This window comes from Pseudomicrostroma glucosiphilum (genome assembly GCF_003144135.1).
Source record: "Pseudomicrostroma glucosiphilum strain MCA 4718 unplaced genomic scaffold BCV69scaffold_6, whole genome shotgun sequence".
Lineage (NCBI taxonomy): Eukaryota > Fungi > Basidiomycota > Exobasidiomycetes > Microstromatales > Microstromataceae > Microstroma > Microstroma glucosiphilum.
Window position 1 is genome coordinate 344000 of NW_020289918.1, and position 24159 is coordinate 368158.

Consider the following 24159-nt stretch of genomic DNA (forward strand, 5'->3'; position numbering starts at 1 on the left):
TCTCAGTCTCACACGTCGCCTGCGCCCACACGGACCCTACTCTTCTCTCACGCATATCCTCTGCTCGTCCGCCTCCTTTGCTACTTCCTGCTGACGTCTCAAGGCTGCCTGAGATTCGTTACCGCACGGCCTAGCCTCGACTGCCGTCCTACATTGCCCTTCGCTTCTCTTCCAGGTTCAACAAGGCACCGAGACCGGAGGTCGGAAAGCCTTTCCTCCGTAGCGGCAGCAGGACTTTTCCAAACGCCCGATCTCCCTTGCAATCTTGCACTTCGTTCCATTCCATCGATCCCCCTACCACCCCCCTTGATTGCTCGTCTGCGTACATCGCCAGGCCCGAGCACAAACACAAGAAAGCCCCGGAGCAATCTCGAAAGTTGTCAGCAAGCACTTCACGCCGACGCAATTGCTGTACGCCAAGTTTGATTGCGCTCTGCCAACAACGTACAGCAGCACAATCTGTTGAATCGCCTTCTCGGCTCCATTCAACGGGACATTCGAACCGCCCAGCAGACTCACGAGCTCAGAGGGGGCTCAGTGCTATCAACAATCTGATTTTTGACGGCATACACAGCAAAGAGAAGGATTCGATTTCCATCTTAAGCCCCCCTTGAGTATGAGCGCAAGGTCGGACTGAGCTCTTTCAATTCATTTCGACGCCGTCCGAAAGTACTCTCTTTTTCGGTCTACGGTTGCCTCTGGCTTTTCCTCCCGCTTTGCAGACATCTGCTATTTCTTCCTCTCACCCACTCCTTCCCTCCAATCTTCATTCACGGGCTGGCGAGCGATGTCTGGCGAAAGCTATCCAAGGTCAGCAGCACATGGTCAGCCGGGCTCTTCTGCCTCCTCGTCAAACACAATCCGTCTGCCGAGACTCGACGCACTGGACAATAGCTCCGCGGACGGGCCTCTGCCGTCCCACATGGGACGCAACAGAAGCATCTCCTCTGCAAGCTATCACTCTCGACCGCCGTACACCTCACAGATGGAAGTCTCCACGTCTTGGTCGCCCAGAGTGGAGTCTTGGAGTGATCGCCCAATTGGGGATAGACAAAGGCCACCTCCCCTTTTCTCGACGAGCGCATCAACCCCCAGCGAAGAGGCATGGCGAGCTGATCCTCGCTCAATCGCGCCGTCGCACGCCGTACCTCAATTGCCTAGACCGCAGCGAAGATCGACCATGATGTCCGGAGCTCTGCCGCCGTTAGCCGCCTTGCAACATTCTGGTCCACCCGAACGAGGCTATGTGCCGACGATGCACTCGCCCAAAATGGAGACGCACATTGCCGGTCTGACGATGGGCAGTCCTTCTGGTTCCCGAGCTCCGCCTCCTCTGAATTGGGCCAGTGCTGGTGCAGCTTCTTCCTCTGCTGATCATCGTCCGATGGATGGTCGGGACCACCATCTCCTAGCGCGAACCATGTCTTTCCCTCCCCCGATTGCGCCTCCTGACGAGAATGACATTGCTGCCAGCAATCGTAAAGGGGCCAAGGCACACGTCTCGTCGGCTTGCCTCAATTGTAAGAGAGCTCATTTGGCATGCGATGCAGAGAGACCGTGCAGACGATGCTCAAAGCTTGGCAAGACGGCTACCTGCGTCGATGTTCAGCACAAGAAGAGGGGACGTCCCAGGCTGAAGGAGCGAGAGGCAGCGGCTTCGGGTGGAGCGACAAAGACCTCTCCGAATCTTGCTTCCAGTGGCTCCACAGACTCAGGTTGGTCGCCCTCAGCAGACGCTACTGGCCATTATCATTCTGGCGGACTGACTACTACCGATTGGTCCCCATCGCCCGAGGCTCAAGACATGAGGACCACCCTATCGCTAGCCACGAGCGGTAGATCCAGGACGTTTTCCGCTGCATCAGCTGAGATGATCGCTTTGGACAGTGCCCCGCTTCGCCAGACAGCGATGGTCACGACTATTTTGTGCGGCACGGACCTCGTCACTGCTCATGTCTCGCAAGAATCGCAGTACCTCTGCGGCCTGCTGCCTTCTCAGCTGTGTCACCGATCACTGCTTGACATCGTTGCTCCAGACGACACCGGACGTTTGCACAACGCATGGTCACGACTGCTGTCTCCGGTCGGACTGGCCCCCGCTCCGTTCCCTGCGGCTGGCCTAGAGATGATGCGTCGAACGTCTTGCAAGCTTCTTCGTCCGGCTAGAGGTACGATCTTTATCGAGGAGACTTTGCGAATCCGCACCGGGGAGAGGCACTCCATTCCGTGCTCGGTACGTCTTCACTTGGGCGGGGCTTTCGGCTTGGACCTCTATCGTCCTGAGTCAAAGCAGCACGCATTCGTCGTCTGCTCAATTGTACCTCTCGACGGACGCATGTCAGAAATGGCAGCATCGTCCCTTCACCCAAGTTCGACCCGCATCTCAATGACCGAGTATCCAGCTCTGTCACAGGGTGAAGCAGTATTCCGCTCTCCTGTAGGAAGCCCTCCGCAGGCAGCTATGGACGCTTTGAGCCTTCAGTCACACTGGACTCCACGTTCAAGCCAGCGCGGATCTGTGCGAGAGGAAGTGATGGTTCAGTCTCCACCGATGATGTCGGGGTGGAGTCACGAGACGTCACCGCGTAGGAAGAAACGCTCCTCCGACGGCGTGCTACTCTACCGACCGGCCAAGTCCCCATCGCTGTCTCCGCCGCCAATCTCACGCGGCCCGCCTGCATTGGCTGCAGCTCTCAACGTGTCTACGGGTTCTCACAAGGCTGTGCGTCCGATCATCCCAAGCAGTCTTACACGCACACACTCTGTGCTACCTTCCAGCTCGGAGCGATACCATGAAGCTGGCAGATTCGACGGCGATGGGAGCGGCCACGTCGCAAACGGCACGTCCTCGTCCCCGGGACGACCTCGCCAAGCACCACCACCGCAATTGCAATACGGAGTCCACCGTCCGTTCTCCTCTGCCATCCTTCCCTTCTCGACTCAACGTCCTTCGACGATGCGTCCTCCCGCCTGTCGTAGCGCTGCGACGCAAGAGCTGCATTCGGTTCCCTTGCACAGGACAGACTATGATACCCTTTCAGACAGCAGACAACATGATTCTGCTGACCGTCATCATGGACATGGATACACGGATGATTCGAGCAGCCGCGCCTCCATCACCATGGATCGTAGCGCATCTACTGCCGGCAGTACTCCTTTAATGCTGAGGCGCAAGGGTGACAGTGAAGCCAGGCTTGCCAATCTTGTGCCAAGCGCAAGGTCGAGTGAGAGTGGGGCAGAGGGTCTCGGCACCGTAGCCTGCTGAAGGCTAGACTGGAGGACCCATTGCCTTCGGAGAGCGCGGAGAGCGTCAATTCCTCATTACATTACCATCGCCCCTTTGGTCCACGTTTCTCCCATTGCCTTCTTGTCCACTTCTTTCATCCACTCCCACGCCCACAAATACTCGAGACCTTTCTTTAACCTACTCTCTCCCACCTATTCCCTACCTGGGCATCCCCGCCATGGGCCTTGTACTTGTATCCATTACCCCCTAGGTCACCCTCAGACACGTTGCTGAAATACTAGGAAAAGACCTACCCACTCTTTCGCTGCGCTTCGTCCCGTCCCTGATGGCCTTCTTGTCTGCGTGATCGGAGCGAGAGACGGAGAGCAAGAGTAAAAGTGCCCCGCTCGCTCGCAACACCCCTCCTCCTCCCTCCTCCGCCTCCGCCTCCTCCTACTTTCGCGTCTCGATGACCTTCAGATGCCTTGCCCGCTCTTGTCCTCTGGTCACACTTGTTTCCCACAGCTTTGTTGTTTTTCCCGCTCGCTCATCCTTTGCGGCGAGGGGCGTCTTGGGGTTCAAAGCTGACGGTGGGGGGGTGGGGGCCCGAGGGGCGTCTTCGGCTGACGCGGGGGCGGAGAAAGTGTGGTGTTCATCGGCTAAAGAGGGGAGGGGAGGGGAGGAACAAGCGAGGAGACCTGCATCGCGCAAATAGTCCGTGCGGACAGACGGTGTGAATGGGGTGGGTGGGTGCAGTAGTGGTGGAGTGGAGATGACGTGTGAGTGTGAGGGTGAGGGTGAGGGTGTGCGGAGCCAGAGCATAGACTAGACGCAGTGTAGACTAGACTAGACTTTGGGTCTATTAGCCGATAGACCTTCAAGCGATTTGGGCCGAGACAAGGGAACCAGTCGGTAAGACGCCTCGGCAATTGTACTCTTTTCCCTTCATCTCCTTACCCACACAGCCTCGCTGCCCACCGCTTGCCCCCCTTTTTCCCCTGTCAGTCGTATTTCGGGAGACTTGCAGTGCCGGAGGAGAAGCCTATAGGTCGGAGCAACTCCCAATCTCAGCCTTTGAGCATTCCACCAGTCCATCATTTTCTCACCGATCCCAAGACGGAAAGGATCGGATCTCAGCGTGGGAGAAACTTGTTTGGTGAATACACGGACAAGCGACGTAAAGATTCAAAGGAAGTGTGTGAGAGTTCGGAGCCTTACCGGCTCTTACTCGGTGCTCGGCAACGGGCTGCTCCAGAGAGGGACGTTCGTCTCTGATCCATACAACCACTTTTCTCCCATCCTTTCTTGACTCATCGCAAGGTAGGCGAATTATTCTCCTCGTTGCACATCGGGAAAGAGGCTTGTGAAGATTGAGTCTGCATTTCAGCCCGCGTCTAATCCAGTGTTCCTCCACTCCGACTGAGATCTCTGCGGAGCAACAAACGCCTTCAATTCTCACCAGACATGCCTGCAAAGAAGGAGGACTCGCAGCACAGTAATCTGCTCAAGGTGAGAGACGGAGAGACGGGATGGATGGATGTCTGCTCTCAGCTGAGCCTAGACCGATAGCAATCGAAGATCGAATCGCATCGCATCGCGTCCCACGCTGACCTCCAAAATCCCCCGCATCCCGCCTCCTACCCCGCATTCTGCAGCTCCTAATGGCCGAGGTGGACGACCTGGAACTAGTGGACTTGGAGCATCCGGAAGAAGGAGATCCTGGAGAGCTTCTTCAGGAGGGATTTGCCATTTCCAAGGTGGGTGACTGCGACGACGTGAGGGTCGGACCGGCTGAATGCTAGAGAGTAAGATGGAGGCCGAGAAGGATAGCCGAGAGCCGGATGGCTGAGCAGATGAAGAGAGACATGCTCTTGGCGAGGTGCAAGATATCCTGGTGAAGCAGACTCATTGTTGGCATGGCAGCATCTGACTGGCCTCGATCTCTCCCATCCTCATGTCTACTGCCTCTGGAATGCTATCTAGCTCTTTGCAATCGTGAGTGGAGTAACAGTAGCTGTGGTCTATGCGAGTAAGATCTGACGCTCAAGGTCCACTATCTTGGATACAACCATCTCGGCGGGCGTTCATGATGGCAACAGATTGAATTCGCTCTGCGACACGCAAAAGATGAGGAGAGCCTACTGGATGGTATTGACATGTGAGATTGCACAATGTAGCGAGACCACGTAGTCTGGCCTGATGCTGATGTGATGTTGCGATCTCTTCATCTTTCCTGTCCTTCGATCCCGGTCGCGCCCCTAGGATGGACCGTCCAGAGGCCCTGAAAGCCATCAATGGGACTTTCCTCTTCGAAGTCTCCTCCCCCTCCCTCCCTTCCTCCTCGGATCCTCCGAAGTCCATCTCCTTCCTCGTAGACATGAGGAAGACAGGGCACATCTCCAAACTGATGCCGTCTGAAGGATCGTCTTCGGCAGCCAAAGCTCCGCGGAAGCCGGATGTGACCATTCGAGTGGCCGACAAGGACATGGTGGACTTGGCAATGGGCAAAGCCATGCCTCAGGCTATGTTCCTCAAGGGCAGGCTCAAGGTAAAGGGCAACTTGATGCTCGGCTTGAAGGTAAGGGCAAATGGAGACGAAAGAGAGGCGAGGAAGTTGCGCTAAAGCTGCAGATTCTCGTGCCTCCTCTCCTGCCGATCTGACACAGATGAACAACATCCTGCAGAAGGAGATTGCAAAACTGAGCAAACTTTAAGATACCCGTGATCCGGACGAGGTACAGGGACCCCAAGGGTCATGCCTTATGAGAGGTATAGCGCGCTACGTAGGTGGCTCAGAGGCCTAGTGTTGGTTTGGTGGCTGTCTTCAAATGAGACAGCTCACGTTGCGACGGCAACCTGTCCAGGAACCTTGTCTGTAGCGGCAGATGGCTCGTCATCATCTTCGAAGTCGAGCTAAGGAGGCAGAGGGAAGTGGTCGAGTGTCAGCACGATGCTTCCACATGGGTAGCTGTTCAGGCTAGCCTCAGCCCTCCTCATTTCTGCAGGTCCCCATTGGCTATAGTGATCCCATCAGTGGAAAGATGAAAAGCAATTTTCTGGTTGAAGGTATCGGCATGCTCGAGAGCAATACGCCTGACGTGCAAATAAAAAACGTGTTCGTCCTTTGGGTCTTGTGCCTGCCTGTCTGCCTAAAACGACTGTCCCCCCTGGTTTCTCTCCATCCTCCCCAAGGGCCCTGCCCTCCTGTCTGTCTTTGAACCATTTGAACTTGTATACTCACAGGATCAAAGACGACTCGAATAATCAAGCTGCAGCTGGGGCAACGAGCTACGTCTTCTGCTTCTTTGAGCTGACTCCGCGTGATCTCGAAGCGATCGCCACAGGGGCAAGGGTAGTGAAAGAGGTCCCGATCTTCATCGTAGGACATGTCTTCCAACTCAATTTCGTCGTAGAAGGAGACTCGACCCATGCTGCTGAGCGAACAGTAGAGGAGACGTAGTGAAGAGGAGAGTAGCCGCTAAGGGCGAAATGGTGAGGGTTGTGCTCGTATGGATCGATGGGTGAGAAGACTCAAGTCGAAGCGTCTGCATTTTTGTGCTCCAGGCGGCAAATTGTCGCCTGTTGCGCAGCGCCACGCCAGACGGAAGCAGGAAATGTGGGCTTCCAACCAGATTCTGTCGCGGGCTTCCGTACCCTGCTTGGTGATCCATAGACGAAGCTTACCGAGCATAGCATGACTGATCCTCGCTTTGATACGTCCAAGTGGGCAGCTGAAGATGCCAATGGGACAGCAGTGGCTCTCGCTGGCCCATCGTCCTCCTCGGCTTCTCCCTCGGGCTCACGGTCACCCTCACCCTCTGCCTCCCAAGCTTCAGAGGACGATGGCAACGATGACCCAGCCGAAGGGCCAACGGTCACCCCTCTCACGCCTCACGAGCTCGAAGCATTTCAGCGCAAGCAGAAGAAGAGGGGCATTGTTTACATCTCTCGTATCCCACCTGGCATGACTCCGCCCAAGGTCCGACACTTGCTGAGTGGTTATGGCGAGGTGGAGCGCATCTATCTCCAGGACGGGAGGAAGAAAGAGAGGGAGGCAGAGGCTGGTCGGAAGCTAGGTGAGAGAATCGAGATCCAAGTCGTAAAATCAGGACAGGAAACTGACTGTGCCTATGGCTTTGCATCACTTCAGCTAGGAGGCATACAAGTTTCACCGAAGGCTGGGTAGAGTTTTCCAAGAAGTCGGTGGCTAGGGTAGTGGCCGAATCACTCAATGCCCAGCCCATTGGTTTCACACGAGGTGGGAGGTCATCGAACAAGAATGCCAAGAGGTGGAAGGACGATGTGTGGACGTTGAAGTACCTCTCTGGTTTCAAGTGGCATATGCTTAGCGAGCAGATGGGTGAGTAGGCCACACCCAAGCTGTAGGAGGAAGGACCGACGATCAGAGGGAGAGAGCTGACTTAGTGTCCATACCTTTGCCATGTCTCCCACTCCACAGCTCACGAACGAGCAGCACATGCCTCACGCCTACGCACCGAGCTCTCGCAGTCCAAGTTCGAGCAGCAAGACTACCTTAAAAAGGTAGAGCGAGCGCGAGTGCAGAAGGACAAGGAGGAACGGCGCAGGCAGAGAGCACAGAAGGCTGGAGCAGTAGGGGGGGATGGGATCGGCAGTGTCGGAGGTGGCTCTGCTTCAGCGGGTACTCCTGCGAAGACAGTTGGGCCCGGCGGCAAGACGAGGACTTTCAAGCAGCGTCAGCCCGTCTCGAGGGATGTGAGGGATCAGAGGGACGGCGCAAGCGGAGGCAAGAAGAGGGCAGCTCCTGGCGAGGGTGGAGCAGAGGAGAGGAGTGGGTCCAAGAGGAGTAGAGGTGGAGAGAGCAGCGCTCTGGACGGTGTCCTAAGCAAGCTGCTTTGAGAAGAAGGGACTGGCCGCTGAGCTCACTGTCATACCTGGCTCCTTACTACTGTCACAATGCGATCCAATCAACCTCGTGCAAGTGGTGTATTTACCCTGTGTCGTAGTTCAGACCTCTAGTCTCTGATCGTCTGAATGCCTCTCCCCACCCTCTTTTCTTGTCTTCTATTGCAATGTAGCTCCTGCATTCCTCTCTGCAGCCACCCTCCTGGTGTAAGCAGATGCAACGATGTTGAATGCTTCAAAGTATCGCTGCAGACACCGATCCAGACACTGTGAGTCCAATGAGGAGGTAAGAGTGACATAGCAGGATTGTCAGCAACTCTGATGGTGGTAAAGGTCAGGGACGATGGGGCGAGGAACTCACCACTTCTTCCTTTGAAGAAAGACTTGTGGATGGGCTGGGGACGCACTTGAAGTAGCACTTCTCTGTAGACTTTGTGATGAGATCCTGGGCCTGTGAGTAGATGGAAGACAGTGTCAGGTCTGATGCTCCTTCTGAGGACAGCGCTTGAGAAGATTTCGTTTCGCAGCATCTGTACGTCAAGGAAGGAATACTCACATTGGCCATTGCAATCTCACTGGACACCTGCCGCTTGATTGCCTCCTTCTTCTCCTGTGGCGATGCGCCCTTCATGTTTGAGAATGCCGACGAGATGCTCTCCATTGCTGGCTATGATAATGGGGAGTGAATAAGTGAAGACTTGCGATAATCGTTATTCTCTAAGCTAAATGGTGAGCGTAGCAGTGGCAGAGGTGATTTTTGGCCTGTCGGAAATGTGCGCATGGGACGGACGGAGGGCCAAAGGAAGGAAAGGACGACAATCAAGTCAGCTCCACCTTTGGCTGGCCGGAAGCACAGAGTAGGATTACTTTGGCTTGACTAGCGCAGACAAGCTAACAGCGTACCTTCCACTTCGATTCCTAACAACATCGTCATGGCTGCTGCACGAAGCATCGCTTCCTCGTCGTCTTCCTCGTCCTCCATGCTGAGGAGGAGCCTAAGTGTCCGCTCTGCTACCTGCGCACCACGCAGCCTTCCCGGCAGCAGTACGACTATCCGCCACTCCTCCTCTGCATCTAGTGCATCCCTCCTAGCCTCTGCAGCCTATACCAACCCAACCACAACTGCCGCCACGACCTCACAGGGTACTCCCCCTCTCCCACCTCATCACCGAGACACCCTAACCTCTCTCCTGCGCGTAGACCACTCGGGTGAAATCGCCGCAAACACAATCTACAGTGCTCAAGCGCGAGTCTTCCAACACATTAAAAATGACCCACAATCAACGAAGCTCACATTGGAGATGTGGGAGAGTGAAAAGAAGCATCTCAAAGTGGCGGAGATGTTACTGAGACAACATGGAGTTAGACCGAGCTTGTTGAACCCGGTGTGGGGAGCTATGGGTAGTTTATTGGGGGGAGTGACGGCACTCATGGGAAAGGAAGCGGCGATGGCTTGTACGGAGGCAGTGGAGACGGTCATTGGAGAGCACTATGACGAGTGAGTAGTACCGTGCAGTAGCAGGAGATTGATTATTGTAGCTTCCCGACTAAAAGTCCTGCTTCTCCTATCCTTACTGCGCACAGCCAAATGTCCCATCTAGACGAAGTCCTCGCCTCCTTCCGGTCAGGCGTCTCCTCCGCCTCTTCTTCTTCTCTTTCCTCCTCTTCGTCTGCACCTTCAACCTCACACGAAGCTCATAGCGAAGCCCTCTCCACTGCTCCCACTTCCGACTCCACAACGCCCTACCAATCTCTTCAGACCCTACGCAATCTTCTCGAAGAGTTCAGGGATGATGAGCTGGAGCATTTGGACACCGCTGTGGAGCATGATGCACAGCAGGCGCCGGCGCATGCGCTACTTAGTGCTATCATTGGATGGGGATGCAAGGGGGCTATTGAGGTCGCCAAGAGGATCTGAAGTAGCTTGGCAAGCCCTAGCCTTGCGCTGGCAAGAGAGACGTGCTTGTAATGTTGTATTGTAAATCTATTGTACATTCTACCGATTTTCCCTGGTCAGACATCCGTACCTCCTTTGTGATTGTTTGTGCGTCATCCCATCAAGTCCAGCATCTCCTCGACGTTCAGCGTCTTCTCCCTAGCCTTGCCAGCACGTCTACCCCTCTCCAGCTCAATCTGGTCCAGCCGCAGCCAATCGGACCAATTGACCAGTCTCTTATTTCCTTGAGGGCGGAGCAAAGCCTCCGGGAGGCTTGGAATTAGCTCTTCTACTTTTCTTGATCCCCCGGTGGGCGAAGACAGGAGTAGTGCATTGAGTGCAGCCACGGGTGGGCGATTCACGGCAGAAGCAGAAGAGGAAGCCAGATGATCGGCTAGGATCGTATCTGCGACCGAGTAGGCATCGTGCATGGTCGAGGCGATGACCCCTACCGGTCCGCGAGCCAGCCAGCCAGAGACGTAGATATTGGGCAAGACCTCTCCTTGCTCGCTGACCACTCGCCCGTCAAGATTAGGGACCACGCCTCGCTTGTTGTCCCAGGGAAGCAGGCTTGAGGAATGTCCGCTGCTTGTGCTGCTCGTGCTTGCGTTGTTTCCCGTCAGTGGTGTACCTCTGTAGCCCACGCTGGATACCACCAGATCACTCTTCGTCTCAAAGGCCGAGCCTGGCACCCGAGGTGTACTGTCGGGTGTCGAGGAAGTGGAGTCTGTAGGTAGAGTAGCTACTCCTTCCGACGATGTGGGCGCAGGCTCGTTGCCCCATGGCGCTGCCGGACCGGACGTAGCTTTGGACGCTTCTGACTCTGCGACGGGCGTCGAAGGGTAGGACGTGGAGGTCCACTGGATAGCCTTCAGAGATTCGAGCTGTTCACTGGAAGACGATTGTGCACCGAGGAAAGCGGCGGGAGCTCGGTAGAAGTTGAGTCTCCAGTTTCGATCGGCCTCTTTCGAGCTCGTCTTGCTTCCCTTTGCCAGAAGGCTCAGCAGCCTCTTCCTCACTCTCGCTTCCCCAGCGCTGTGCGCCGCTGCGTCTGGATCTATATTGCCGGCTTGAGCTGCTGTCCGGCTCTCCTCCTCTTGTTGGGCAACTTGAGCTTCTGCCCTTTGCAGCAGCTTACTGTCTACCGGTTCGAATCCGACGCCTGGCAGAGCGAGCATCTCCCGCAGCTCCTTGTTGGTAAAGGCAGCCTGAGCTGGACCTCTCCTGGCGGAGATATCCACATGATTGATACGAGATTCAGAGAGATGCTGTAGCACGGCCTCTGGTACGTCACTCGTCTCCAAAGCCTCCTTTGCTCTGCGGCCGCTCGAAGAGGATGAGGATCCCGATGCAGCTAATAGAGAGCCAGCAGAGGCACGTAATACGATGCGGGCCACGTCGAGGGCTACATTTCCCGCGCCTATCACATCCATCTGACTTTTGCCTCCGGTAAGTTCCACTCTCCGCCAAGGCTCCCGACTCAGCAGCTCCTCGTCGTGGGCAGCAGGGTGGCCGTTGTACCAATTGACAAAGTCTAGCGCGGAATGGACGTTGGCCAGCTCTCCTTGCGATGAGCCTGGGATGCCGAGTGGCCGCGAGGAAGAGCAACCGTAGGAGAAGAGGACGTGGGTGTAGTGGCGCGCCAGAGTATCAAGTGGTAGCTGTATTGCATGTGGATACTGGTACCCTGTCCGCCTCTGTCCGTCTGCAGCAGCGGCCTCGGTGCCTTGAACCACATTGACATTGCCGCAAAAGCGAAAGCGCGGATCCTTGGCTACTTCGGCAAACTTGTGCTCTACGTTCTTCACGTCAAGATGATCCGGTGCCACTCCCCAGCGTACAAGTCCGTTGGGTACGGGTAAACGCTCGAACATCTGAATTGTAAGGCTGGAAGGATCTTCGGATGTTAGCGTGGGCGAGGAGAGGAGGCGAGCTGCTGAATAGAAGGCGGAAGGGCCGGATCCTATGATGGCCAAGCGTATCGGAGGCATTGCTGCCAAGGGAGCAGTAGCTCGTATGCGCAGCAACGCTGTAGGACGCATGACGGTAGACTACTGCAGCGACGTTGTCCGTACGAGCGCTGATGGGAGGAGTGCAAGCAGGAGGAAGGAAGGACTGACTGAGCTGTGCGGAGACAAAGTGGCGCAGGGTCCACTCTTCTTTTTTCCGATGCGGCCGTGCCTCGCCGCGCTTCCGTGATCGGGAAGACTGAGAAGGGAGCGTACCCGACCTTCCTCAGCTCCACCAGGTAGCCCGTGACACCATCAGTCATCGTCAGGGCCATAAGGTAGTGCTTCGCTCGTACGCGGCTGACGATTCCACGCAATGGGCATTCGCCCTTACGTCTGTGAGCAGTAGCAACGACAGCAGCTGTTGCCGATCTGGGGGTTTCCCTCCTTTGCTTACCAATGATACCCCCTCCCTTCCTTTCGAAACAGCCTTCGTCGCCTCCTTTGCAAAGTACCTCACAAATGTCCACTCTTCATCTTGCAAGGTCAACGGTCTCGATAACTTCCTTCAGATCCTCGCGGACGAGGCGCGGAGGGGCGAAGGGAGGGGAGTCTTGACGTATGCCAATCACATCTCCGTAGTCGATGATCCTGCCGTGTGGGGCTGCATGCCCATGAGCGCATTTCAAGACTGTGCTACCACACGCTGGACCCTAGGCGCGAGTGATATACTCTTCACAAATCGGTGAGCAGATGAACGGAAGCTGGTCTCGGAGCAAGGCAGGGTGATCAGAGCTGATCGCTCCAAATCGGCCCGAATTCTGCCACGGCCTCCATCGCAGGATCGTTCGCCTGTTCTTCGACTATGGGCAGGTAATTCCTACCGATCGAGGCAGGGGAATCTTTCAACCCGCGCTGGACACGGCCATACAAAAGCTAGATGAGGGACAGTGGACTCACCTCTTTCCAGAGGGATACGTCAACCTCTCGCGGAAGATGGTGCTCCGGAGATTCAAGTGGGGCCTCAGTCGTCTGCTTCTGGAGAGCAAGCGGAGACCGAGAGTAGTGCCGATTTGGATCGAGGGTGAGTACCCGAAGCTGAGTGATCACGTCTGAGCGTCGCTCGAGTGACTTCCTCACGCCTTCCCTCTTGTCTGCCTCCAGGATTCGACCAGATGATGCCGGATCCCAGAGGCTTCCCCAAATTTGTGCCCCGTCCCTTTGCCAACTTGTCGATCACTTTCGGCGACCCTATAGATCATGCTGGATCATCGCTAGACCTCTTGCTGTCGGAACTGCGCAAACAACAATCTCTCAATCCAGCCTGGTGGCAGGACGAAGACAAAGAGATGGAGCGGATACGGTCTGCCTTGCCTAGCGATCAGAGGTCCCAAGTCGATGCCCCAGCCATACCAGTCCCTTCACCTTCTTCGTTTCCTTCTCTTGCACCACATGTCGTCACTCCACAAGGCTGGTCGGAGCCTCCGGTGGATTCGCCGGCCCATAGGGCTATGGTCGCCAGCGCTCAGGATGCACAGAAAGCAATGGCAGCAAGGAGCTCGCTCGCCGAACTCCTCAGAAGAGAGCTCGCGGCTCTCGGCGTTAAAACGCGGAAAGCTCGAGGAGAGCCGGAAGGCGAAGTAGGGCATCTGGTACATACTCTGATGCCGGAGGAAGACAGTAAGACAGCTGCTGCGCAGACGTCTCGACAGGCCCCTACATCAACCTCAAGAGTGCATCAAAGAAGCTATTCGACTTCGGCAAGACGCTGCCATCCATCGACTTCAGCTGCAGGGAGCGCTACCTCAAATTTCAATGCTGCCACATCACGGTCTGCTAACCTAGCTTCATCAGGCGTACTCGATGCTTATAATTGCTTCAACTCTCGCGCCGCACCAGCTCCTTCCAGTGCGACGACCACGGCATCTGGCCCCCTCTCCGGCTGCACGATATCCGTCAAGGATAACATCTGTACCCAAGATATGCCAACAACCGCTTCGTCTCTCATGCTCAAAGACTACGCCTCATCATACGATGCGACTGTCGTCTCTCTTCTCAGATCTGCAGGGGCGGACATAGTTGGCAAGACAAACTGCGACGAGTTTGGTATGGGCTCGGACAATGTGCATTCCCACTTCGGTCCCGTGATCAATCCAGCCATGGGTGGTCGAGAAGCAGAAGAGCAAAAGAGAAGTGCAGGTGGAAGTTCTGGTGGAGCAGCTGCTAGTGTCAAGGCGGGATACTGCCGCATGTGAGTCGAGGTCTATAGGAGAGTGAGCTCCACTGTCCTTCGCTTCCGGTGAACTGACAGTCTCTTCCCTTGTCTGCCGGCGCAGCGCCATCGGCTCAGATACCGGAGGCTCAATACGCCTCCCCGCCTCGTATTGTGGTCTCTGGGGATTGAAACCATCGTACGGTCTAATCTCTCGCTGGGGTCTCATCTCATATGCAGACAGTCTGGATACCATTGGCGTTCTAGCTGACAATTGGTCCGAATGCCAAGAGACCTTCGACGTCCTGTCGGCCCCCGACAAGAAAGATCCAACTAGCGCCGGAGAGCAAGTGAGGTCTGCAGCGGACGAGGTTGCGGATGAGGCACTGAGCAAATTTTCGTCCAGCTCGGCGCCCGGGACAGAAGGTTGCCTCAGAGGACTTCGCATTGGGATCCCCACTACCCTCTTCCCCTCCTCTCTGGATGCGCAGGTACTCCCCTCCTTCTCACGCCTCCTTTGCCATCTCGAAGACCACCTGGGCGCCAGCATCATCCCCGTCGAGCTGCCCTCGACAGGCCTTGCCTTAAGCGCCTACTACGTCATTGCGAGCGCAGAGGCCAGCAGCAACCTTGCTCGGTACGATGGGGTGCGGTATGGCTTCCGGAGCGAGGAAGAGAAGCTGCCCGGGGAGCATCCTTATGCGGCTACAAGGAGTACTGGCTTTGGAGAGGAGGTGCGGAAGAGAATCTTGTTGGGCACGCATGCACTTTCTGCAGAGTGAGTACATTCGACAGCGATGGAAGGCACTGCGTGACGCTGTAGCGATGCTCAATTCTCTTTTCTCCGCTCTTCACCTCGGCCTTTCAGTGCCTTCGACAACACTTTCCTTGCAGCACAACGTATTCGCCAGACGATCAAGGATGAGTTTGACCAAGTATTTCGCATTCCCAATGTCCTACACGGCAGAGGAGCACAAACGGAGCAACACGCCCCTTCTGCGCTATCGGCAGGTTCGCAAGAAGGAGTTGACGTGCTCCTTCACCCCTCGGCGGTGAACACCGCGCCCCTCTTGTCCGCCTTGATGCCCTCCTCTTCGACAGAAGAGGCATGCCCTGTCGGCTTCAGCGCTCCAGCTGGCAGTGCAGGGCTGGACGAATACGTGCAGGATCTCCTCACCGTCTCCTCCTCCCTGGCGGGCCTGCCAAGCGTCTCAATGCCGCTGGGTCGAGGAGCGCAAGATGGTTGGCCGATAGGCATGATGGCCACGAGCCAGTGGGGCATGGAGAAGGTCCTGGGACAGCTGGCGGAGGGTTTGCAGACGTATCGTATCGAGTAGAGGTAGCTGAGCGATCTCAGAGCCTCCTTGAGAGTCCCGTATAACAGCAGAGTGGAGCGAGCGAGAATGTGGCCCCTTGTATATCCTAGATGATTCGTTTGCAGCTCTCGATATTCATAGATGCAAGCTTGCAGCAGATCTGGGCTGAATCTGTTCGCTACGCTACGATGTGACCCTCTTCGAGGTGAGGTGCGCCCATGGATCCTCCAAGAACGAAGGCTTGAAGAAAGCCTGCCGATGAGGGTAACGGAGAAGGTGGAGAAAAGCTCAGTCATACCACTCCTATCTGCCGTGCCGTACGAGCAAGGGTAAGGGTACACTCACCTGAGGCGTCCGCTCCGGCGGCGCATAGCCGTAGCCGTTACCCTGACTCTGACCCTGTCCCTGTCCACCAAAATCTCCTCGTCCACCTCCCCTCCCCCGACCTCCACCACGAGCTCCCCCCGCTCCACCGCGCCCACGTACCTGCACATCAGAAGCGTGCGAGAAGCCACGACCTCTCCCACCTCGGAATCCTCCCAACTCATGGCGAGGTGAGTGAGAGGCGGGGTCCAGCTGGGACTTAGGACCAGTTGGGACAGAAGACGACAACGACAACGATGTCGTCTCTCCCGAACCCGCCGCTGGTGCGCCACCACCACCACCTCCTCCTCTACCAGCACGACTAGCCCCTCTGGCCCCGCGGCCGTGTCCCCTCCCTCTTCCTTTACCAGGCCCAGACTCAGATTCACTGGAGGCGAAGGCTGCTCCCCCAAAGTTGGCAGGAAGACCAAATGCGCTCATATCCCCATCGAAGGGCGCTGAGCCACTCGTAGTGGCGCTATTTTCTGATGTTATAGCAGCAGAAGTGGGGTTGGAGTCGGTCATACTGGCCAGTCTTGGCTCTTTGGGAGCGCTCTGCCGTGCCGCTTTGGATGGATTCTCTCCCAGAAGTATCGATAAATGAGGTGCGAGATGGGAAAAGATGGGGAAGGCTGGATGGATGAGTACTTGAATGGAATGGTCAATAGCAGGAGCAAGAAGGAGTACAAGAAGCAGTTGTTCAAGAGCAAAGCGAGCTTCCTCTGCCCATTGCGATCTGTCCTCACAGATTCGGTTAGATGCGCCGGCAGTAGACTGGACGAGAGTGGAGGAGGGGTCGGAGACGGGACTTTTTGCGAAATCGGATCGGAAGCAAGGTTCTACCGAGCCGGCGACATGAGTGAACACTTATCATTGGCAGTGAAAGGAAGTCATAGCAGCTGCAACAATACCGGTACTGTGCTGGCACATCATTTCAAGATGTCTCATGACAGGCCTCTTCTTCGAATGTGATGTGCTACAGCGAAACAGAGGCATACCCACGCAAGCTCTCCGTTCAAACAAGGGCGGAGCTGTCGCTCGAAGAGGTAGGCCCAGGCTTGCAAAAGGTGCACAGCAGTCGCCAAGACCCAAGAGCTCCTGTTCCCACACGGGACGGTTTGAGGCCATCGGGATCAGGCGAGCCCTAGTGACGATGCCTTGCCTGATATCGGGCCAATGTTGCGTCACGGAGCCATCTGGCTATATCACTTTTGAGTCCATGCTCTTCTTATGGGCAGCGCAGATTCGCAGTCCAGTGCATGCTACTCCACATCTGTGGCACCAAGGACGCCGCGGATGAGTCGAGTGAGCGGGAGAGGAGAGACACAGTGAGCAGTACGGGTAGCTATCTCTGTGCAGGGCTACTGTGTGTCACGGACCCCCCCTGCGATCGTGCTTTGTTCGTGCCTGTAGCTACATACGGCTTGCCGTGCGTCAGGTGGGGAAGCGGGGCAAGTCAAGCAGTCTCTGATCGTAGTGATCGAATGTCTGACTGATCAAGTGTTGAACTGAGCTCAAGGAGGATCAGTGCTGGGAATAGACGCCAGCATGACCATAGTCTCAAGGATCCGGGATCGATGGTAGCGCCTCTGGGTGCCGGGGTCACGCGATGCGGCGGAGTGTCGTGTCTGCCCGCCCTGGATAGGCGATTGACTCTGAGCACAGTCTGCGCTGCTGTGGGGACAAGGTATGATTCGGCACAATCAAGGCCGGCGCAGCTTTTTTGCTCACGCTCCAAGTTGATGAAGTGGTCAAAGGGCCCGGAGGACGACTGGAAAGGTAGCCCGCAGGTCGGGCCATTCTTTGAGGCTACAGCGCAAGACAACAGACCTCTTCCGGTCTTGGTGCCCTCAATGCAGCGTTGCCCCGGCAACAGATGGACTGTTGGCGTGCCTGCGATGCAAAAAGGAGAGCTCAAAGTCTGGCTTGTCGGAACGGACGTACCTCTGATGCCAACGGCCGTACCGGTCTGTTCGCTTCGCAAGGGTTGGTGTGAGATGTACTCTGCAGAGTCGAATCGGCAATTTTGGGCTGACGGAAGCTGTGGAGCTTCCCGTGGGAAGGGCGGGGGAGAGGAGACTAGACTAGAGCTCAGGGTCCCGTCTGACTCTGACCGAAAGGACTACTGTCAATTGGGGTGAGATGCAGCCGAGGCAGGGTGAGGGCGGGAGAGGGGGAGCAGCAAACAGCAAGAGGCAGCAGCAGCAGCAGCAGCGCTTGTCTCCGGCATATGCCAGTCCTCCTCCCGACTCTGGCTCCGACATTCGGGCTGCGTGAGCTGCGTGGTGGGTCAGAGCTCAGCTGCCTCTTTCCCGACGGCGGGAAGCTCCAAGACCAGCGGGCGGAGCTGGAGTGCGCCTAGGCACCGCGTCAGCGTCCCCCCCCCCCCCTGCCACACGAGCGGGCACACTCACAGGCGATCGTTTGCGTCTGAAGCTTCCTGGCCTCCGTGGATATTTGGCCCTCGCCTCGCCTCGGCTCGCATCAGCCGTACCCGTCCCAAGTATCGTACGATCATTACCCCCTGGCATCGAATCTCCTCAGCTTCCCATCTACTCCTACCACGACAGACAGTCGCCACATCTAGCATCACCTGTACAAGCACCGACTTCCATCCTCGGCGTCACAGCAACGTCTTAGTTGCCACAATCAATTCAGGAGTGCCACACTCCCGCCCGTCCGCCCGCACCTCGGAAGTCGATTAGGAATCTTGAACCACTTAGGTCCCTTGTCTTGACACCCGGACCCATAGCAATCTACGGAGGCTACTCACTCCGTACCTCACTCAAGCGAGCATATATAGATACATCACGCAGCTTCACGCTCACCAGAGTAGACGTCTTCTCACACCCTCGGTCATAGCACGCCGCATCAGGCCACCCACCAAGGTCTTACCTCGACGACGGCTCAGCGCTCCTTACAGTCGTCGCCACTAGAACGTTCTGACCTCATCTCTACACATCCTCCATACACTGCAACACATCCAGCAGAGCATGGCTATTCCAGCTCCCATTCCGATAGTTCGTGTGCCCCCGGGCGAGTCGTCCGGCGGCGGATCCTCCTCGTCCTTTGCCTCGGGCTCCTCCCGCATGGGGCTAGGCAACTCTTTTGGGACATCATTCCCCAGCTCGAATGGCATCGGTGGCAGTGCCAGCTTCAGGGAAGCAATGGCTATGGCAACGTCGTTTGGCAAAGACGTCAATGAGTGAGTCGCGTGGTACAGGCGAGGGGCTGCTGAACGGGCTGGGCGCGGCTTTTCATTCGTGCCCTATGCTTTCGAGGGCTGCAAGCTGCGTGAATGCTCTTGTTATCATGAGTTCCAGAACTGACACTCTCCTTATCTCGTCTCACTCGTGCTTCAGCTTGATCGACTACTCAGCAGGCAGGTTCGCCTCGTCGGTAGATTCGGAGATGACAATTGCACCCTCGACATCACTGGGGAGACTAGAATCAACCTTCTGTAGGGACTTCAGCTGTTGTGGTCAGGACCTGGGAGATCTGCATGACCTGCTTCAACACTACGAAGAGTGCCACGTGCGCTTTGATGATGATGGTATGCCAGGAATGGTAGACGATGACGGCAACTCATCGTCCGGTGGATCAACTTCCACCCCCTCCTCAATGCCTCCCAGCCCGCGAGCTGCTCACGCTCGCTCCTCTTCACGGAGACGCGAGTCGAGCTCCACCGCTGGTTCCTCGACGGTCAAGGGCAAGAAGCGATCGTTTGGCCAGTATGATGCCACCAACCCTGGTGGTGTCGCAGGTGCAGCCAACACTCCTGGCTCGGTGCAGTCCCTTCGGAGAGCCCTGATGGATGGAGGTGTGGGAGGTCGCAGCAATGGCTCCACGTCATCAGTCTACTCAGCCAATTCGCCCTTCTCTACTCCTGATAGCTCCATCCCAGGTACACCTACTCTGGACGATGCAGACTTCACCTTTGGTCACAATGGACTCTCTGCCTTCTCAGCCCTTTCGCTACGTCCCACAAGCGGCGACGATCATCTGCCGGCCTGTGCGCCCCCCAACCTCTTCTTCCCTGCACCTGGCTCTTCCGCAATGGCCGGAGCCAACTCTACTACCCCCGGGCACCCTGCCCTCAATGCACCAGTCAATGTGGGCGGCAATTCTACATCTTCGTCCAATCTGCCCCCACCAGCAAAGAGGGAAAGGATAGCGTCGTGTGGTAGTTCGTCTGGGGACGTGAAGCAATTGGACAAGGACGGCAAAGTCATCGATAAGCCTTTCAGGTGCCCCAACCCAGGCTGCGACAAGGCTTACAAGCAGGCGAACGGCCTGAAGTATCACAGGCTCCACGGCAGTTGCAATAAGAACCTGGCAGGACAGACTGGCGGCGATGGGTCCAGTGGCAATGCAAGCACCACCACCGCACCCACGTCACAAGCACCACCCAAGGTGACTTCCCCTGCTGCGCCTGCTTCCTCTACCACGGCTGTTCGACCTCCTCAGCCAGCAGCCAACGGTGCGAATCCGACACCGAGGCCTGGTGGTCCGGGCGTAGCTGGACCTCCGCGACCCGGAGGCAACCCCAATAGCATGCCTCCCCTCCCTCCTAACATCAACTCGGCAGCCTTGGCTGCTGCTGCCGCTCTACTGCAGCGCGGAGGTCCTCTACCACCCTCTCTGCAGGGTCCGAACGGTCCCATTGATTCAGCTGCCCTTTTGAAGACGCTGCAGATGCTGCAAGCTCAGGTGGCTCAGCAGCAAGGCACGCCTGGAGGACTGCCCGGCGCACCGGGTAACAAGGGACCGGTACCTGCCACCTCGCCCGCAGGAACGACTGTGGCTAAACCTGCAACTGCACCGCAAGGGGCAGCAGGAGCCGGTGGAGTCAAGGCCTCCCCTGCATCTATCAAGTCTCCTACGAGTACTTCTGCTCCAGCTGGTGGAGCACCAAGCGCTGCTGCAACTGCGAGCGCGATCCCGCCCGAGATGCTCGCTGCTGCCCAGGCTGCTGCACTTCAGCAGCAGAAGAAGCCTCAACAGCCCGCGCAAACTGCCCCCAATGGCACTTCTCCCACCCAGAACAAGCCGTGAAGAATGCCCACCGATGATGACAATCAGGAGGACAGGAGCCTGTCGACCAAGGCAATTCAACGATTCTACAACATTGTACAACTCACTTGTACACTACTTTACTATAGACCCAAGGCAGCCATTGATGCACGTTAGTTCAGTTCAGTCCAAAAGGCTCAGCAGCCGCTCTCTGTTTCGATGTTGTTTCAAGTCTGCGCGCCTCACCAGTACCCACCATCTCGTCCTGTGCTTTAAAAGACTCGCTCCCCTTCTTGCCCCCCTCTGCCTCTGCCTCTGCCTCTGCCTCTGCCTCTGCCCTTGCTCCCGATCCCGCACCGCACCGCGCCTCGTGTGCCTCGTAGACCCTGTGGCGTGTTTAATGATTTCTATCTAGCTTGCCATCCCATGCCTTGTGACTGCTGATCTGTAGTGTGTTCTTGAGTGTAGGCCTGAGGGCAAGCAGTGCTACTGGGTGGCTGTCTGTCTTGGCGTGATGCACGCGAGATGGCTGGCCGTGTGCGCGGGGCGGGCTGTGCCTCGTGCTGTCTGTCTCCTCCACTCCCGCACGAGGCCAAGAAGGATTGCAGGCACACAGGACAAGGCTGAAAGCGGTTCTCGCCTCGGCGGCGTCTCCATCACCTCCTCCTCCTCCTCCTACCATTCGATCACCACGATACCCAGATTCCCTTTTCCGCCTCCGCCTCCCCCCTTTTCCTCTTCCTCTTCGAACATGCCTCCTAGAGTGGCTTCACGCTTCGCCTCCAGAGGTGCATTTGACGCCCTCGCCGCGGCAGAGGATCCGGATCAGATCTCTTCACCTGATTCCGACGCTGAAGAAGATGTCACCCCTTCACCTTCTGCCGCTCCCGTATTCAACAATGGCAGCGATAGTCCTGCAAGGATGACTCGTACACAGCAGAAGAAGCTAGCAAAGGAGGCAAGAGAAGCAAAAAAGTCGCAAAAAGCAGCCACTTCGCCGCCCATTTCCAGCGCTGAAAAGGTTGAGAATGGATTGGGCGAGGAGAGGGCTGGCTCAGGACCAGCATCTGAGGCGGTGGAGGATGTCAAGGAGGCGCTGTCCAGTGCAGGTTCGGATCCAGTCGTAGAGGTTCCTGCTACCGGTGACGGCCCTCGCCAGGCTCTTTCCCCACCTTCAGCCGTTGCGTCTACCCCATCCAAGGCCGAAACCACTTCGGAGCCAGCTGTGACACGCTCTGCTACTGCTGCAAAGAGTACGTCGACCTCCTCGTCAACTCTTGCTCCTCCCGGCAAAGAGCCCGCTCCACGGTCTGCTACCCCATCTGCCGAGGAGAAGCGCTTGGCTGACAATGCTGCTTACTGGAAGAAGGTCCGCGAGCGTGCTATCTTTGGCTTCCTGATGATCGGAGGATTCATCCTCGCTATGGTCCTAGGTCACCCCTACATGATCGTAGTGGTCCTCGGATTGCAGACCCTCGTCTATCGTGAGGTGACTGCCCTCTTTGAGATCCCTGGTCGCCCTTCCATCACTGGAGGAGCACCTCGACGAAGTCCTCTCAGCCGTCACAGCTCAAGTACCTCTGTGCCCAAGATCCGCGTTGGTGCTAGCTCCAACATCGACGAGTCTGCACAGGCTAGCGAGGATGAGGAAGACTTCCGTGCCGAGGTGCGGAAGGAACTAGTATGGTCCAAGACGCTGAGCTGGTACTTCTTCACCGTCGCAAACTACTTTTTGTACGGCGAGTCTCTGATCTACTACTTCAAGCACATCGTCTTCATCGACTCGTACTTTATCCCCTTTGCCAAGCACCACCGCTTCCTCTCCTTCCTCCTCTACATCATCGGCTTCGTCGGCTTCGTCTCGGGCCTGAGGAGGGAAAATCTGAAGCACCAATTTGGTCTCTTTGGCTGGGTACACATGAGTCTACTCCTCATCGTCTTCTCATCGCACTTCCTCGTGAACAACATCCTCGAAGGTCTCATCTGGCTCTTCGTACCAGCCTCGCTGGTGATCTGCAACGACGTCTTTGCCTACGTCTGTGGTATGATCTGGGGTAGGACACCACTGATCAGCCTCAGTCCCAAGAAGACCGTCGAGGGCTTCGTGGGCGCATTCGTCATTACCGAGGTCTTTGCGCTGTTCTGGGCAACGATTTTTCAGAGGTCGCCCTACTTGATCTGCCCTGCCATCTCTTTGGGCATGAACGCATTCCAAGATATCCACTGCACTCCCAACTCGGTCTTCGAATGGGTGAGTAGCATGGGCTGATCTACCGGCGGGCTAAGATCTCGTCTTATTCTGACCCTTTCTTTCTCTGTCCTCTCCCGTCTGCAGCGCGCCTTTATCCTCCCGGAGTCCCTCTCCTCTCTCCTCAGCTCCACCTTCCACTTCACTCTAACCTCCATCCCTTATACCGAATTCCAATTCCACTCTCTGGTAATGGCCGCCTTTGCCTCTCTAGTCGCACCCTTTGGCGGCTTCTTTGCCTCGGGTTTCAAGCGCGCATTCAACATCAAAGACTTTGGAGATTCCATTCCAGGTCATGGAGGACTGACGGATCGATTTGATTGTCAATTCCTCATGGGATTATTCTCCTATGTGTACTACTCGAGTTTGATTAGGGAACATAGAGTTACAGTGGGAAGTGTATTGCAGACGGTCGTTACGCACCTCACCGCAGAGGAACAGATTGAGGCCTATAGGGAGATTGGAAGATTTTTGGCTGGGAGGGGAGTGGCCGTCTAAGGAGAAATCGAGAAGTGCAGGTGTGGGGGAGGGGGGTGGGGGGGGGGGGGGGGGGGGGGCAACAAGACTTTGCAGGCTGTGAGAGACGAGGGACGAGGGACAACTATCAGAGTAAGAGGGGTCATGTAGTCCAAATTCAAAGGGGAAGAGAAGGGGCTAGGGCGCGGACAGGCAGGGCAGGGCAGGGTAGGGCACACCCGGCCAGATACGAATGGCCTGGCTCGATATGGGTAGAGGGACCAGAAAGGGTGCTTTACCCTTTTGCGTACTGTACCCCTACGCCTGCCCCACAGGCACTCGATTCCGCACACCCCCCTACACTCAAAGCTACCCTTTTTCACACTGCGCTACGCTGCGCTGGGAGCACTCGATGTTGAGGACAATACAAACGAATTCTATTTTTCTAGCCCTACCCTAGCTGGCTGGGTGGCTGGCTGGCTGTGCATCGGTACAAGTGGTCTAGGTCACTGGTAAGATTGACTTGAGTGATTGCATTAGATGAAAGGAAGAAAGT

The 24159-nt window shown here is 56.5% G+C and overlaps 11 protein-coding genes across 11 annotated transcripts; 7 read left to right on the top strand and 4 right to left on the bottom strand.

Moving 5' to 3' along the window:
• Positions 1-534: 534 nt before the first annotated feature.
• On the top strand, positions 535-3632 carry BCV69DRAFT_180995 (hypothetical protein). Its single transcript, XM_025489570.1, has one exon. The coding sequence runs from the start codon at positions 788-790 to the stop codon at positions 3263-3265; it is 2478 nt and encodes an 825-aa protein (XP_025348156.1). The 5' UTR covers positions 535-787; the 3' UTR covers positions 3266-3632.
• A 693-nt stretch (positions 3633-4325) lies between these two features.
• On the top strand, positions 4326-6091 carry BCV69DRAFT_180884 (hypothetical protein). The gene is made up of 7 exons (XM_025489569.1): positions 4326-4422; positions 4630-4735; positions 4882-4983; positions 5210-5221; positions 5326-5384; positions 5489-5804; positions 5893-6091. Exons 2-7 carry the CDS (start codon positions 4691-4693, stop codon positions 5938-5940), a joined length of 582 nt encoding a protein of 193 aa, XP_025348157.1. The 5' UTR covers positions 4326-4422; positions 4630-4690; the 3' UTR covers positions 5941-6091.
• On the bottom strand, positions 5904-6752 carry BCV69DRAFT_282501 (hypothetical protein). The gene is made up of 2 exons (XM_025492383.1): positions 6468-6752; positions 5904-6139 (listed from the first exon to the last, which is right to left on the bottom strand). Exons 1-2 carry the CDS (start codon positions 6654-6656, stop codon positions 6065-6067), a joined length of 264 nt encoding a protein of 87 aa, XP_025348158.1. The 5' UTR covers positions 6657-6752; the 3' UTR covers positions 5904-6064.
• A 137-nt stretch (positions 6753-6889) lies between these two features.
• BCV69DRAFT_269703 (hypothetical protein) lies at positions 6890-8183 on the top strand. The gene is made up of 3 exons (XM_025490903.1): positions 6890-7302; positions 7377-7586; positions 7686-8183. Exons 1-3 carry the CDS (start codon positions 6921-6923, stop codon positions 8102-8104), a joined length of 1011 nt encoding a protein of 336 aa, XP_025348159.1. The 5' UTR covers positions 6890-6920; the 3' UTR covers positions 8105-8183.
• Positions 8124-8776, bottom strand: BCV69DRAFT_282503 (hypothetical protein). The gene is made up of 3 exons (XM_025492384.1): positions 8667-8776; positions 8472-8561; positions 8124-8377 (listed from the first exon to the last, which is right to left on the bottom strand). Exons 1-3 carry the CDS (start codon positions 8739-8741, stop codon positions 8270-8272), a joined length of 273 nt encoding a protein of 90 aa, XP_025348160.1. The 5' UTR covers positions 8742-8776; the 3' UTR covers positions 8124-8269.
• A 211-nt stretch (positions 8777-8987) lies between these two features.
• BCV69DRAFT_282504 (hypothetical protein) lies at positions 8988-10136 on the top strand. Its single transcript, XM_025492385.1, has 2 exons — positions 8988-9608; positions 9695-10136. The coding sequence occupies exons 1-2, from the start codon at positions 9043-9045 to the stop codon at positions 10026-10028; spliced, it is 900 nt and encodes a 299-aa protein (XP_025348161.1). The 5' UTR covers positions 8988-9042; the 3' UTR covers positions 10029-10136.
• A 275-nt stretch (positions 10137-10411) lies between these two features.
• Positions 10412-12025, bottom strand: BCV69DRAFT_237993 (nucleotide-binding domain-containing protein; the record flags this gene model as incomplete). Its single annotated transcript, XM_025489952.1, has 1 exon — positions 10412-12025. A coding segment is annotated over one exon (1614 nt), but the record flags the coding sequence as incomplete, so codon positions are not given.
• Positions 12026-12325: 300 nt separating this feature from the next.
• Positions 12326-15544, top strand: BCV69DRAFT_293602 (amidase-domain-containing protein; the record flags this gene model as incomplete). The annotated part of the gene is made up of 6 exons (XM_025493843.1): positions 12326-12393; positions 12485-12740; positions 12838-13079; positions 13160-14246; positions 14332-14985; positions 15076-15544. Exons 1-6 carry the CDS (start codon positions 12372-12374, stop codon positions 15542-15544), a joined length of 2730 nt encoding a protein of 909 aa, XP_025348163.1. The 5' UTR covers positions 12326-12371.
• Positions 15545-15706: 162 nt separating this feature from the next.
• Positions 15707-16411, bottom strand: BCV69DRAFT_298797 (hypothetical protein; the record flags this gene model as incomplete). Its single annotated transcript, XM_025494253.1, has 2 exons — positions 15707-15775; positions 15869-16411. 2 exons carry the CDS (start codon positions 16409-16411, stop codon positions 15707-15709), a joined length of 612 nt encoding a protein of 203 aa, XP_025348164.1.
• Positions 16412-18879: 2468 nt separating this feature from the next.
• Positions 18880-20941, top strand: BCV69DRAFT_298798 (hypothetical protein; the record flags this gene model as incomplete). Its single annotated transcript, XM_025494254.1, has 2 exons — positions 18880-19091; positions 19249-20941. The coding sequence occupies 2 exons, from the start codon at positions 18880-18882 to the stop codon at positions 20939-20941; spliced, it is 1905 nt and encodes a 634-aa protein (XP_025348165.1).
• Positions 20942-21745: 804 nt separating this feature from the next.
• On the top strand, positions 21746-23665 carry BCV69DRAFT_259223 (hypothetical protein). Its single transcript, XM_025490657.1, has 2 exons — positions 21746-23150; positions 23235-23665. Exons 1-2 carry the CDS (start codon positions 21822-21824, stop codon positions 23643-23645), a joined length of 1740 nt encoding a protein of 579 aa, XP_025348166.1. The 5' UTR covers positions 21746-21821; the 3' UTR covers positions 23646-23665.
• The last annotated feature ends 494 nt before the right edge of the window (positions 23666-24159 follow it).